At 38.1% G+C, this 15875-nt stretch overlaps 1 protein-coding gene across 2 annotated transcripts in view; it reads right to left on the bottom strand.

The window, feature by feature from the left end:
- The window catches only part of KLHL1 (kelch like family member 1), a 223834-nt gene that overhangs the window by 80969 nt on the left and 126990 nt on the right, over positions 1 to 15875 (bottom strand). For both annotated transcript variants that reach the window (XM_054381796.1, XM_054381787.1), the window contains one exon: positions 2713 to 2925. In XM_054381796.1, coding sequence (XP_054237771.1) covers positions 2713 to 2925 — 213 coding nt within the window. The remainder of the gene's footprint in view (positions 1 to 2712; positions 2926 to 15875) is intronic.

Raw genomic sequence — 15875 nt, forward strand, 5'->3', positions numbered from 1 at the left:
ACATTTCTGACAGAGAAACCTTTAATTTTGTTATATTTGATTATGTCCTTTTTTGCACATTGTATATCAGAAAGTAAAATTTAAAAAATCCCACCCAGCCCTCTGAGATCTCAGTATGATGCAAAGTGACTGTAAATCTTTGCATCATGATTTCTGATAGATCTTGTTTTGATCACCTCCTTCTAGCATTCTTTTCTTAACCCCTTTCAGAGTGGGTCTGTGTTTTGTACATAAAAAAAATCAAACTACAATACCATTTATCTGGTCATGTAGTGAGATGCCTCTCTTAGCTTATCTTCATCTTTCTTCCCACATTCTTCAAAATATTAGCTGAAACAGGGTAACTACTTAAGCATATGCTGTGTTTATACTGGTAAAAGAAACATGTCAAAGCAGGACCACAGAATCTAGTACAGGTCGCACAGGAACACATACATATGGGTCTTGAAAGTCTTCAGAGAAGGAGACTCAAACCAGAGTCAGGAATTAAGTTGACCAAGATCTGATGTTTAAGGTCTCTTACGGATTTTCTTTTTATTTTGCAGTGTCACATACCCAACGTGAAAGACCCTCAGGATGTCATTTGAGGATTACAGTATTAACATTTACTTGATTTTTAAGTGGATTTGTACTTGGATCTCTTTCTTGATTTTGGACAAGTGAGTCATTATGGAAGGTTAATATGCAGAATAACAACTAGGATTCACAACCAAAAGTATTCACCCTTGTCATATTATTTATGTCTTTTTTTCTTCTTTCATGATTTGAAGGAAGAAAAACTCAGAGAAGAAATAGTTTAGTGACTGTCTTAGTGACTCCTTCATTCATTCATTGGACCCTCAGCTCAGGATTTCTCTAAGGAACACTAAGTATGCTGAAATGAACATAAAGAGATTTAGGTATGTGCGAACATTGTCTCTAGCTTCCTTGGCAGAAATAACTCCTGAATATGTCAATATGATTTGATATTATTGCCAGTACAGCTATCATATTATCTAATAATAAGACTGCAGCGGCAGCTGATTCTGACCTTACTCATCTCTGTTCAGTTCTCAGTGTTGCGACCCTCCCCACAAACACTCCTTTTTGATGCCCAGTGTGGAGTGTCAAAAAAGGCTATGTTGGGTTGACTATGGCCAGCAGTGAAATATCTACCTTCCTTCTCACTCAGTCCCCTCTCTTGGGGAACAGGGAGAAAATAAAAGGTGAGAAGACTCAAAGATCAAGATAGAGACAGTTCAATAGGGAAAAAAAACCAACTATGCACACAGAAGCCAAAATAAAAAATAACTTATTCACTACTTCTCACTTTGGTCAGTTGGGGTCAGATGTCTTTGGCTGTGTTTCCTCCCAAGCTCTTACCACTTCTGACCTACTAGCTTTTGGAGAGGTAGCAGGTTAGGGAAGATAAAAGGTTTTGATGGTGTGGAAGCACTTCTCAGCAAGTGCAAAACATTGCTGTGTTACCAACACTGTTTCAGCTAAAAGTGCAAAACACAGCACCATATGAAGCACTGCCATGAAGAAAGTTAACTTCACTCAGACTCCTTTTCAGCAGAGTAAACAAGCCTGTTTCCTCAGCCTAGCTCACTTACCATCTTGGTAGCCCATCACCAGACCTTTTTTCAGTTTCTTCCTATGCTTTTCACATTGTGCAGTGCAAAACTGGAAACAATATTCCAGGTGCACCCTTAGGAGCATTGTGGGAATAATAACTTCATGTGACCTCCTGAAAGAATTTTTTCCTGATGTAGATCAGTGTGTAGTTTTCCTCATTCACACTGTTGGCTCCTACTCAGTGCGGTATCTGTCCTAACCTACAGGTATTTTTTTGGGAGTATTGCCAGCTCAGCAAGAGCAGACAATGTGCACTTGCAGCACAGAAAGCCAAATGCATCCCAGGCTGCATCAAAAGAAGTATGTCTAGCAGATCGAAGGAGCTGATTCTCTCTCTTTGCTCTCATGAGATCTCACCTGGAGTACTGTGTCCAGTTCTGGAGCCCCAACACAAGGTCATGGAACTGTTAGAGCAGGTCCAGAGGAAGGCAATGATCAGAGGGCTGGAGCATCTCTCCTATGAAGACAGGCTGAGAGAATGGAGGTTGTTCAGCCTGGAGAAGAGAAGGCTCTGGAGAGACCTTATAGCAGCCTTCCAGTACCTGAAGGTGGCTACAGGACGGAGAGAGATGTTTTACATAGGCATGTTGCGACGGAAGGAGTAATGGCTTCAAACCAAAAGGAGCTAGATTTAGATTAGACTTTATGATGAAATTCTTCACCATGAGTGGGGTGAGGCATTGGTAGAGTTTGTCCAGATAAGCTGTAGAGGCTCCAACTCTGGAAGTGTTCAAAGTCAGGCGGGATGGTGCCTTGAGCAACCCGGTCTAGGTGGAAGTGTCCCTGCCCATGACAGGCAGGTTGGAACTAGATGATGTTTAAGGTCCTTTCCAACCTAAATCATTCTATGATTCTATGAATATTTAACTATTCTGCTTCTTTTCAGATTCACAGCTCTGCACTTCTTGGGTATCTGTTGGCCCAATCCTCAAGTTTATTGATGTCAGCACATAAAGGGCCGTCATTCATCTTTTATAATTATGAACAGCTTTGCTTTTAAACATCCAGAGTATTCAGCACTTACAGATTATAATCACACTACATTTATTATCATTATTACTATTATTAAAATAAAATAATAATTTAAAAAAATACCTGAGGTGGAAGCAGTGGCAATCTGATATAAGCAAGTAGCATGCTTAAGTCATTGCATCTCCTCTGCATATCATACTTCACCCACATCATTAAGGCATGGAAAATGGTCTCTTCATCAGGTACATTCACATCATCACTAGCAAGAAGTTTATGGAGTTCTTCAGCTGGTAGAAGTAAAAATTCTTGATTTCTTATAACTTCCATTATATTCTCCTGAGAAAGAGAAAATATTTCAGATTCATTACTACTGGAATAAAATAAAAGCAGTTGTTTCATCAGGCGACAAATAAAACTAACATGAGTCGGCAATGCATGCTTGTAACCCAGAAGGTCAAGTGTATTCTGGGATGCATTAAAGGAAGTGTGACCAGCAGGATGAAGGAGGTGATTCTAGCCCTCTGCTCTGCTCTACTGAGACCTCACCTGGAGTACTGCACCCAGTTCTGGTGCCCTCAGCACAAGAAGGACACCAAACTGCTAGAGCACGTCCAGAGAAGGGCCACAAAGATGATCAGAGGTCTGGAGCACCTCTCCAGGCTGTGAGAGTTGGGGCTGTTCAGCCTGGTGAAAAGCAGGCACTGGGGAAACCTCATAGTGGCCTTCCAATACCTGAGGGGGGCCTACGAGAAAGCTGGGAAGGGGTCATTTACAAGGTCTTGTTATGACAGGACAAGAGGAAATAGATTGAAGGATGAGGATGGTAGATTTAGACTAGGTGTTAGAAAGAAAGTCTTTGCAGTAAGGGTGGTAAGACACTGGAAGAGGTTGCCCAGGGAGGTTGTGGATGCCCCCTCCCAAGCCAGGCTGGATGAGGCCATGAGCAACCTGGTCTAGTGGAAGGCATCCATGCCCATGACAGGTTGGAACTAGATGATCTTTATAGTCCCTTCCAGCTCAAACCATTCCATCATTCTATGAATCTATGAATTTAATAAACCCACAGGGTTAGTCAGTATCTGCCATACTGTGCCCTTACAGCTCATGAGAATAACAATCCAAAGGTTATTAGAAATCAATGTCTATGGTTATAGTTCACTTATGAATATATTCAGAAAACAATATGAAGTTTATAGGGTAATATTGTATTAAAAATTGTCAGAATTAATAAAGGCTAAGTCAGATCTGCATATTGTTTAAATTTTTTATAATGTCAGATGTAATCGAGCATGTTTAACATGCTGTAAATCGTTATATGCACATACCACATTTATGTGCATTTTTCACTATCAATTTCTTAAATAACTTGTCAGTCATATGCAGTTATATTATCAGTATCCAGATGATGGCTGTCTATACACATGACAATGATAAGCTGAAGATCAACACCATGAACCTGACATTATTTCTTGATCTGGTTCAGAGCAGATAGTTATCATCCATCTATCACGCAAAAGGTATACAGCAATTAATATTTCACAGTATTGTAAGTTATAATATGCATAGGATTAACTACAAAAATATAAACAAAACCCAGATAAACTATATAAAAACATGCAGACATAAATTAAACAAAAAATGTTTCATTAAGATCACAGAATCTCAGAAACATTCAGGTTGGAAATCTTGGATCACCAAGTCCAACCAATAACCCTACTCTACAAGGTTCACCCCTAAACCATATCCCCAAGCACCACATCCAAATGACCTTTAAACAGATCCAGACTTGGTGACTCGACCACCTCCCTGGGCAGCACATTCCAATGACTGACCACTCTTTCTGTGAAAAAAATTTTTCCTAATGTCCAGTCTAAACCTACCTAGTCGCAGCTTGGATGAACCTTAAGGTTGACTGAACCTTAAGGACTGAAATAAGCACTCTCTGAACTGCCTACATCAACAAGTCACATAACAAGTACAGTTCCACAGGGTATCTTTCTCAAAATATTTCTTTTAGGGTGCTTGATCTCTGTGGATAAATTGTAAATGTGTTTTCATATTTGTGATTCAGAGGTAACTGTAAAAAGAAAGTGAAGCAGGTACAGACTGGAGACACAAGATTCTCCTCCTGGAGAAAAAAAAAAATCTAATTTTTTGACATAAAACTAAAATGTAAAGTGTTGGAGGGAGAAGTAAGTTACAGTATCTGATAGATAAAAAGATACTAATAAATTTAATAATGCTATTTTGAATAGACTTCCTGAGTGTAACATGAGAAGCAGAGAAGGAATGACAAAACATCTGTCAAGGACTTGCATGTAAGAAAACCAAAATTAAGGAAATTGGGTAATTCCATTGCTACACCTACTCAGTTCAGTTCTTAGCATATCAAAATTCAAATTAATGCTAATAGCTTGTTTGGGTATGGGCCAGGGGAAAGGGTGACTTGTCATCAAGAACTGAAAGTAACACAGTATTATTGAAATAGGGTAACTAACACACAGACAAAAAATGGTATAAGACTTCCAACATAAGAATTATACTCTGGTGCTAGCAAATCACACGTTATACTCCCCCAGATACAACAAAAATGTTATTTTAATTCTCCAATATCATATCTTTTGAAAGTTACTTCTTAAAATAACCTACTAAAATTAACTGCATATTATTTTGTATAATTTAGCAAGGAACAACAGCACAGGCATAGACATGACAAAATCATGATAGAAGCTCACTGAAATACGCAACAGAATTTACATACCAAATACTTATGTGAAAATAGAATATGAAGTTAATAATTGTTATTATGAATGTGAATGCTTTCACATGGAAAACTTAACTTTCAATGAGTAACTTTTAATGCCTACATAAACACAAGAGATAATCAAAGGTATATACATGGTCATGGTCTGTATTAACCGTGCTGTTAAGTTGCCTTTACTTAACTGATAACACGACTCAGTTCTTTTTTTGAATTCATAATTGTCAACAGATGCAAAAAAAATTAGACTATTATTGCCTAATGTTTGAATCTGTTGACACCTGATAAAGTTAAATTGTGTGACTAGAACATTGTACTATAGCTTGGAAATGTAAGGGAACTAGTTATCAAGCACTTAACCACAAGTTGGTTTAATTAATTTTAATTAAAAAGCCATAAAACTCAGCAAATTTCATTGCACTTTGCAATAAAATTATTTATAAGCCAAAGTTTAATTAAAGCTGGTTAAACTGGCATTAAATCTCTTTATGAAAAAAAAAAAAAGCCAAACCAAAAAACACCTCTACTTCATAATAAGAATCAACATCAAACTTTGCAATAGCATATTAATCCAAAAGCTTAATATTATTGAGAAGCATTGCAATGTTGGAATACATTTTATGAACTCACAGAACTTAATTAATTTTGAATAACACTCAGAGTAAGGGCTCCCAGAGTAATAATTTTAGGTTTGATTAAGAATTTTTTTCATTCTTAATTGTCTTTTCATTTGAATATATGCTTAAGGAGAATTTATTCCAGCCTCTGTACTGCTTGACCATTGACTAAAAGTAGAATCTAAAAAAAGGTTTCAGACAAAGCATATGAGCTCAAATCTCTTCTTTTAAAGTTTAATGTTATTCAAGGCCAAGTATTGTAGAAAATGTTATTTAATAAAAAATCTTTATATAACTAACTTCTATATATACACACATATTTATATGGCATATTTATATATATATATATTTTTAATATACAAAACAGCCATAAAATCCGGGTTCTTGATCTTCAGAGCTAAAAACTCTTTAGTGTTTACCATTTCCTAAATTAACTATTGCATGTTTGGAACTTCATAGATCACTTTTTAATTTCTTGAGACTCATTTAACTTGGAGCACCAAAGTAAGTTTCAATGACTTGCTGTTTTATCATAAAAGAAATAGTTTATTACATGCTTATTGTTGAAAAATATCTACCTTTCTTAACAAATATAACTGGTGTTCAATTTTTGCACTTTTAGGAACATTACACAGTGATGTCTGTATAATGTTTTTGGATTATGGATTAAAATTTTCAGGGTAAATGAAATGCATTTTAAACTCTCCTGAAATTAAGATGCAGGTTAGGAATTGAGCTATTCAGCTCTAGGGAAGTGCTTTCAAGAATGCTTAGATCCTTATAGGGTGAGAAACCTTATTTTTTTTAACAAAAATATTGAACATATAAGCACATTCAGAGTTATGTGACAGAGGTGTTACAAGTTTTTAGGACTTTAACTTTTGACTGATACTTAAGAAGCTTTGTAGATCTGGTTTTCACTGTTTCATAAGTCTCACAAGATCAACTGGGCTGTGACTAATGCGTCTCCTGCATGAGTCATTCTCTTAGCTTTCCCCTTCAGCAAGACTTGCAATGTTTTAATTGAGTAATAGGGTTTTTTGCTATTGAATTAAAAAAGGTAACTTACAATACAAAGTATGAAAGTCTCTGAACCCACTTGGAGAAAGCTATGTCTCACTTTATTGTCCTTCCACTTTCTCAAAATGATCATGCAATAACCATTGGTTTGGGGTCACAGCTTTTCTGTGGCTGAGCTGTTTCACTTTTAAACCTTTTCAGCAACACACAGGATTAGAATTAAATGACCATAAAGCATTAACACAGAAGAGTCACATAAACAAAACATCTCAGCATGGAAAGGTAAATAAGGAAGCACCTGCATACTAAGTCTAATATATTGTGCATCATAGAAACATAAATGTTCTAATAAAATTAAGCTATTACTAGAGAGAATTTAATAAAAAATAACTATACTACATATTTCCTTATAATGATGTTATCAGTACAAATGATTTGTTTTAATCTAGACTTGTAATGATCATTATTTCATATGGAATCAAATTATCTCGCAAAGGGTAATTCTCATTGATGCTTATGTCATTGATTTCACTAATCAGCATGTATCAGTTGTAAGAACCTGAATATAACTTCTTCAGTATTACAGAAAAAGGGAAATATTTTCATACCTTGATAAAGAATGTCATGTTTCCAGTACAAAAATGCTAAACACATAAAATAATGCTTAAAAAAAATATATATGTACACTAGCCTTTCACTTGAATAATATCAGTGCTTTTATTTTAAAACCTACGTTTTCAAAGAATCATTTAAATAAATTAATAAATAGTGCATCTGACTTCCATATTAAACCATACAGTATACTTTCTGAAGTGCTGAAGACCTGAAAGTCAGTTTTCATTTGGGTCAAGCCCTAAACCATTTCAATCTGGAATTATTGCTGCTGTGCTACATTGAATACAGACCTCTTGTTTTGTATGCCCAGTTTTCCCTGTCAACGGTGTTTCATACAAGACTATATCTGTTTTGCAAAATACTGTCTGATGATGTATCTTCTTCCCTAAGGAGAATGGGTTTCTCAAGTTCCTGAGCTGCCATTAGAGAAAGAACCACTACTTATGAACATGCTTATGGTCTGGTTCTCTAGCCAAATCCCAGATTTTATCTGAGCGTGAGCTCCATCTGCCCTATATAGTCCTAAGAAATAGACATTTCTTTAAGTACCAGATGTCAGTGTGACATCACCATTACAAAAGGCATATAAAGGCTGGGGTGTTCAAAGGATAGGCACCTATTGTAAAGAGATCATGTAGGGCTATGTTCCTCTGAACTTTGTCAGTAGGAACAGAGATCAGCAGCTGCTGCTTTTTGAAGATAGCAGTCAGCAAGCTGAGGATAGAAGAGCCTACCATTATGGATATCAGTTTATACAGCACACTGAAACCTTAATAGAGACTTCTAGGTGACAAAGACTACCGCCATCTAAACATTTTAATTTTTTTTTTTACTTGGAACTTTTAAATTATTATTTAGTTTTTCACAATTTTTCATTTTTAGGATATGACTCTGCAGAACAAGCCAGACTATAAGTGTAATTCATCACCAATATCATGCAGTATTCTGAGATTTCACAATCTAAATGTACTTTAGCAACCAGCTGGTCATAGACATTTTCTGGTAAGCCAGTTTATCACAACAAACTGGCTAAAACTTTCACTTCTTCCCAGTGTTATGTTAATAGTTGGACTTTTTGATCTCTTCCAAACAAAATAATTCTATGATTCATCCTACAGGGCCTTAATCTTGCCTTAAATCCCTTCAGAAATGTGTCAGAATGGTTAATATATAGCTAAAGGACCTTGGCTTGCACATGCTGCACATACTCTTCTGCAAATAGAAGAACCAAAAAGCTTAAACCCATACACAAAACAGACATAATTTGCTAAATGGATGAAGGCATCCACACATCTTGCTCCTTCTGACTGAAACAGTCTTCCAGCATTGTTCTGGAAGGTCTTGTATCCCATAAATCCTGTAAGTTCCGGAAGCAAACATTTCACATGTTCTTCCTAGTATGTCATCTAGTAACCTATAATCTTGTTATTCACTACTCCATCTTTTCTTTGGTCCTTTTTTTTCCTCCTTCTCCCCACCCCCCTTTCTTGGGTCTTTCTTAATGCTAGCTTACCCTTCCAAAGTAAAGTTAATAGAACCAAGGGACACATTTTGGGGAATTAAAAAATGGTACAGTATAGTGAAATGTGAATATATACTTGTACTAACTCTGGTAACTGTCTGTCATGCTTTTACTTATGTAAGATGTACCCTCAACGCTCCCCAAACATGGAAAATATGAGCCATCCCAACTTTTTAAATTGTGCTTTTTGCACACCTAGATAACAGAACAACAAATTCATGGGTTTATATTATTACACTCCCATGAAGCTGTCATCATAACACTCTCTTAACTCTCCTAGTGTGACTTTTATTTCTACCCTACTCTGCTCCTGTAATCATGCTTTGGTAGAAGTTTGCTGCCCCAATACAATTTATGGTCTGGCCACCAGGCTTCTCTAGCCTGTAAGTCACAGAATTACAGAATCATTTAGATTGGAAGGGAGCTCTTGAGACCATCTAGTCCTATCCCCTTGTTCAAGCAGTGTCTGATAAAGCCTTGTTCAAGGCTGTGTCTAATTGAGTTTTCAGTATCACCACAGAAGGTGACTCCACAACTTCTCTTAGCAATGTATTCCAAGGTTTGACCACACTCACAGTAAAAAACTGTTTTCTCATGTTCTGATGGAACTTCAAGGTTTTTTGTGTCCATTTCCTCCTGTCCTGTCACTGGGCACTACTGAGAAGAGTCTGCCCCCTTATCTTCAGTCTCTTCCATCAGGCATTTATACACATTGATAAGATTTTCCCCAAGATTTCACTTCTCCAGGCTGAAGAGTCCCCATTCTCTCAGCCTCTCCTTATATGAAAAACACACCAGCAATCATTGGAGCAACCACTGCAGATAAACCACTCCATAACTGGTACTCCCATAGGAGAAGGAATGGTATCATTTTGTAAGACCATATATAAGACCAGACATTTTATAAGGAGAACATATGGGCCATCACTTAAAACATTATCAGGGCAGAATAATACCAGGGTAAAATAGTGAGCCTAGAGAAGAGGGATGTCTTCCATTAAAAGCGCCATGAATGCTCCCCACGGCTCCTGGCCATTGCTGGAATACTCCATACAGGGAACAGACATGCAGACACACTCTGCAGAAGGTACTGAATACTATCCCATACTGACCAAATCATTCCTGGCAGTATTCATGCCTGAAGCCAAGACCTGGAATTGCAACTTTTATCATCTTGCAGCAAGATGAGTAAAGACAAAATTAGTGTTTATGAAGATTCAGAAACAGTACTGTTAGGCCCTGGGTTGCTCAGCAAAGGTTACAAATGTGTCTCAAGGTTTCATGTACCTGTGCATGACTGTGGTGTATGCTAGAGTTGTGGCCTGTGGATTAATAAAAACAGTAATTCTTTCAGACACTCTGTTATAGTTTACTTCACTCACACGGATTCCACAGCTAGAGAAGATGCTGGTATTGAGTGACAGAGGTGTGTGGCAATCTTTGTAATCTAGCCTTTGAACCACATCAGAAGGCAAGATTGGATGCAGAAAAGCACTAGTGTAACCTTTCACCATCTACATCAAGGTAAGCACATATCATCATGTTCTAATGGAGCCCCTTTCTTGTTTACTGATTACAGGCACACAAAAGGAAAACAAAAAAATGGAGAGTAAATAGACAAAGAGGAATCTTACCTAAATCAAATATGATTAAAAGAAATAGGCAAATCACAACAAAATGAAAAAAAAAATCTTGCTGTCAAAGCATCAAGCTCTAGAACACATTTCGAGTGGGTATGCAGGCAACAGGGCTGTTAGAAACAGTATAGTAACTTCAGATAGTAACTTCAGATGCAGTTTACAAAAGGAATCACATGAGGTAGTTTCCCTGGACAGTAGGGAACTGCCTTGAAATCCTTCAGTTTTGTTTTAACCCAGTTACCCTTCTGTTTTCTTCTTTCTACAAAAGCAGAATACTGCTTTCTACAAAGGCATCATCTCAAAGACATATGCAGATGGATAATTTGCCAGTTTCACAGTAGCTTTCAGAAGTAACCATCATTGACATTAAAATGTGTATCTAATTCCCCATCTGAACTCACCTCTCTTCCACTCATACATAACTCTGATTAATGATCCCATTAGCAGAAAAACTCAGAAAATTCAAAATAATCTTTCAGGTCTTTAGTAACTCAAAGGAGTTGAGTAGTTACGGCTTTGCTTTTACAGTTCATTCACAGTACCATGTCCTGTAACAACATATTTTAATGTTCAGGAGCGAAAAAAAGATACTTAATCATTAACACCATTTCTTGCGGTAGGACTTAAAATTCACTGGTAATATCATAATCATTCACTGACCTATCCTGACCCTACTTAGCCTGCGAAATGTGATGGAATATGGCACAAAGCAAAGGTTGAAGGCATACGCAAGAACATGCCTATTAAAAAAACTTCTATTCTCATAAATTATTAATAAATGCTGGAATTAGTACACCAAAAGGCAATTCAAACCTCATCTGGAGAATTAGAGTGAAATCTTTTCTCATATTCCTATACTACAAACTTGAATTAAAAATAAGTAGCCATTAAAATGAAAATGCACCTAAGAACCATCTGAATTGCATGATTACGGAACAAAAATATCTTGTTCTGTTACTCTCCTTTCCACACCATAAATATTTGCAACAACATTATTCCTTCTGTCTTTATTAGCTGTCTCAAACCATATGTTTTGTGGCACATGTGATATGATACATGCTGTACCTGGAGAATATATTAGTTACAGTTTTGTTTGAGAAATTAAATGTTTAAAATGGTAGTTTATGGTAATATTTCATATTTGACAGTCATTTTAACTGAAACCAAATATTCAAAATTATCATAGCAAAGACAAATGAAAACTTTAGTGTTTCTAATTCATAGCAAATCACTGTACTGAAAAAGTATATAACTTCCAAGAGCATTCTAGAAAACAAATAGACCATACAGAATAAAAAGTTCATGACATTGCTGAATCATGCATTAGAATAATTTTCTCATACACTTTGTTTTCTACTGTAAGATTATAATATATTTTTCAACCAACAACCAGTGTAATTTGAAGCATTCCTGGGAGTCTTAATTAGTATCAAAGAAGACGATACACTCCAAATTAGAAAAACACTGTAACAGAAATAAAAGGATTCTGAGAGAGAACCACCTCTCTACATGAAGAGGACTTCCAAAGAATTCCATTCTATAAGCAGGTCTAAAAAAAGACATATGGTGATCACTTTCTGACAGCACTTAAACCCTTCAAAACACTATTAAATTTAGATTAATTCTAAACCACAGTGTTATGCTACAAAGTTAATTAAAATAGCCATACATACCCTTCCCTAGATAGCAAAAATTTTGTACTCCACAGTATTTCAGAAAAGAAGAATAATTTGTAAAAGATGTCTGACCATACTCTTGATGATTCTTATACTCTTTCCCTAGTGAGGCTGCATTTGGAGTATTGTCTCTAGTTCTGGGTTCCGCAGCTTAAAAAAAAAAAAAAACAGGGAATAACTACAAAGGGAATAGCTACAAAGAGATTGGAACACCTCTTACGAGGAAAGGGTGAAAGACCTGAGGTTATTTAGCCTGGAGAAGGCTGAAAAGGGATCTTATCAACATTTACCTAGAAGGCAGGTGTCAAGAAAATGGGGCCAGTCTCTTTTAATTGGGGCCCAGTGATAGGACAAGGGACAATGAGTACAAACTACAACACAGGAAGTTCCACCTAAACATAAGGAAAAACTTGTTTACGTGAGGATGATGGAGCACTGGAACAGGCTGCCCGGGGAGGCTGTGGAGTCTCCTCCGCTTTCTGAGACGTTCAAAACATGACTGGACACATTGCTGTGCAACCTCCTCCAGAAGACAAGTCTGCTTTAAGTAGGGAGTTGGACTATATAATCCCCATAGGTCATTTGCAACTCCTACCATTCTGTGATTCCAACACAGTAATGATGTATATATTATAATGTAAAATAACCACTGTTTTTAGATCTGAAGCAGTTTGTCAAGATATAAAACTGCTGAAAACTTGTCACAGTAAGTTGTTATCTATGATAGAACAAACAACAACAACCTGTTAAATGAATGCTGGAAATATGGTAACCTACTGTGTGAATCCCAAAAGACAAATTTCAGACTCAAGTGAAATTGTAGAATATTTGTCATCCTGCTGATAACATTGATTAAACTGACAGTTACTCTTGCTTATTGGTGCTTTGGAAATTAGAGATTTTGAAGGAACAGATATTATGGTTCACTATCTCCAAGACTGCATGTTACCATCAAATAATCTCATGCTGTCAATTATCTATAATATGCACTGATTACTTAGCATTGATTCATTATTGGGAAGGAGGAGCAGGCAAAAATAACTTTATACCTGCATCTCACAGAGGATTCTTTTATTATTTTTCATTACCTTTCTTTTCATTGTTCTACACTACAACTTAATCCACCAATTAAAAAAACATAGACCCTCTAAAAGAATGATCTGATCGAACTGCACCCAAACTTGACTTCCCAAGCTATTTACTACAAAGACAGTGGTTCCTGACAACATCACTCCAGTCTTCAAAAAGGGCAAGAAAGAGGTTCCAGGAAACTATATAGACCAGTCATCCTCACCTCCATCCCTGAAAAAAATGATGGAGTGACTCATTCTGGAAGTCATCTCTAGGCACATGGAAGAGAAGATGATGATCAGGAGCAGTCAGCATGGATTTACCAAGGGGAAATCATGCTTGACTAATCTCATAGCCTTCTATGATGTTGTAACTGAATGGGTAGATGCAGAGAGACCAGTGGATGTAGTCTACCTTGACCTCAGTAAGGCCATTGACACTGTCTCCCATAACACCCTTGTGAGTAAGCTCAGGAAGTGTGGGATAGAAAAACAGACAGTGAGATGGATTAGGAACTGGTTACAAAATAGAATCCAAAGAGTGGTGGTCAATGGTGCCAAGTCCAGCTGGAGAGCTGTAACTAGTGGAGTCCCCCAGGGATCAGTGCTGGGTCCATCAACATCTTCATCAATGATATTGATGAGGGAACAGAGTGTCTGCTCAGCAAGTTTGCTGACAATACCAATATGAGAGGCTTGGCTGATACACCGGAAAGCTATGAGGCCACTCAGTGAGACTTGGACAGACTGGAGAGCTGGGCAGAGAGGAACCTAATGAGGTTCAACAAGGATAAGTGCAGAGTCCTGCATGTGGGAAGGAATAATAAACTGTACCAGTACAGGTGGGAAGTGATCTGCTGGAGAGCAGCCCTGTGGAGAAGAACCTGGGAGTCCTGATGGATAACAAGTTATCCATGGGTCAGCAATGTGCCCTTGTGGCCAAGAAGGCCAATGGGATCCTGGGGTGCATTAAGAGCAGATTGAGGGAGCTTGTCCTCCCCCTCTACTCTACCCTGGTGAGACCTCACCTGGAATATTGCATCTAGTTTTGGGCTCTTGTGGTGAAGGCACCATATGCCCAGAATTATGCCCCCAAATACTGGAAAACTTGTCCCAAGATGTTTGGGTAAGTTCCCCTCTTCCACCCTCCTTTCTGGAGTGGGGAAACAAAGGCCTAGGCACCAACTTGCTTTCTAAGGGGTGCAACTAAATGCATCCATTGCATGGGATACTCATGCTTCTTCCTTTTAAGGGCATAATTCTATCTTCACGCTTTCTATAGGCTAAAGCAGGTTGTTGACAAGAAGGCCCATTGGTCAAATCCAGCCTCGAGAAACCTATAAGTATTACCACACTTGTAAACAAATCGATCTCTTCATTTGCTCTCTCCTTTTGCTCGAACTTTGTAAGCTCGCAGTGCTTAAGCCATTGCCTGTAAGTCTTTTCACTCCCACATGCAAGCATACTGGAGGCCTCTGCAACACGGAGCAGGAGGCAGCACCCTGGGAAGGCAGCCATGACTCAGTCTGCCCGAGGAACCTGCAAAGGAGATCCCTTCGCTGAAGCCACAAAAGCCAGCATCAAAAGTCCAGTCCCACCGGATCGGAAGAAGACCTTGCCGTGTCTTAAGGAGGAATGGAACCCTGAGGGTGAGCTTTAGCCCAGAGGGGGAGGGACTAGCCCGAGCCTGGCAGTCCAACATCTGCTACAGCTATATAAGCAGCAGACCGAAGAGCCACAACTTTGTGTGTACTGGCTCGCATAAGCATGAACTTCTCTTAGCCGCCCTGCGTGACCCCGCCGTTCATGGGAGACAAATGGAACTGCCCGCAGCCCTGTGCCATCAGGGCAACATAAAGTCAAGAGAGAGAGTCCTTCCGCTCTGTTGAGCCAAGCCAAGGGCTGCATCGTAACCTTAATAGGGAAGCAGTCACTGAGGAGATTGGGCATTGTCAGCTAATCTTGGGGCTTTTTAGTCTAGAGAGTAGAAGACTGAGAGGGGATTTAATAAATGTTTATAAATGTACGAGGGCTGGGTGTCAAGAAGGAAGGGACAGCCTCTTCTCGCTTGAATGTAAACTACAGCACAAAAAGTTTCACCTCAACACGAGGAAGAATTTTTTTACTGTAAGGGTCATAAACACTGGAACAGGCTGCCCAGAAAGGTTGAGGAGTCTCCTTCTCTGGGGACTTTCAAGACCTGTCTGGATACGTTCCTGTGTGACCTGCTCTAGATTCTATGGTCCTGCTTTGGTAGGGGGTTGGACTCAAAGATCTCCAGAGGTCCCTTCCAAACCCTAACATCCTGTGATCCTGTGATCTAAAATAACTGTAATTTCTTTCTTATATTTTTTTTTTTAAATCA

Source organism: Indicator indicator, chromosome 1 (assembly GCF_027791375.1).
Source record: "Indicator indicator isolate 239-I01 chromosome 1, UM_Iind_1.1, whole genome shotgun sequence".
NCBI lineage: Eukaryota > Metazoa > Chordata > Aves > Piciformes > Indicatoridae > Indicator > Indicator indicator.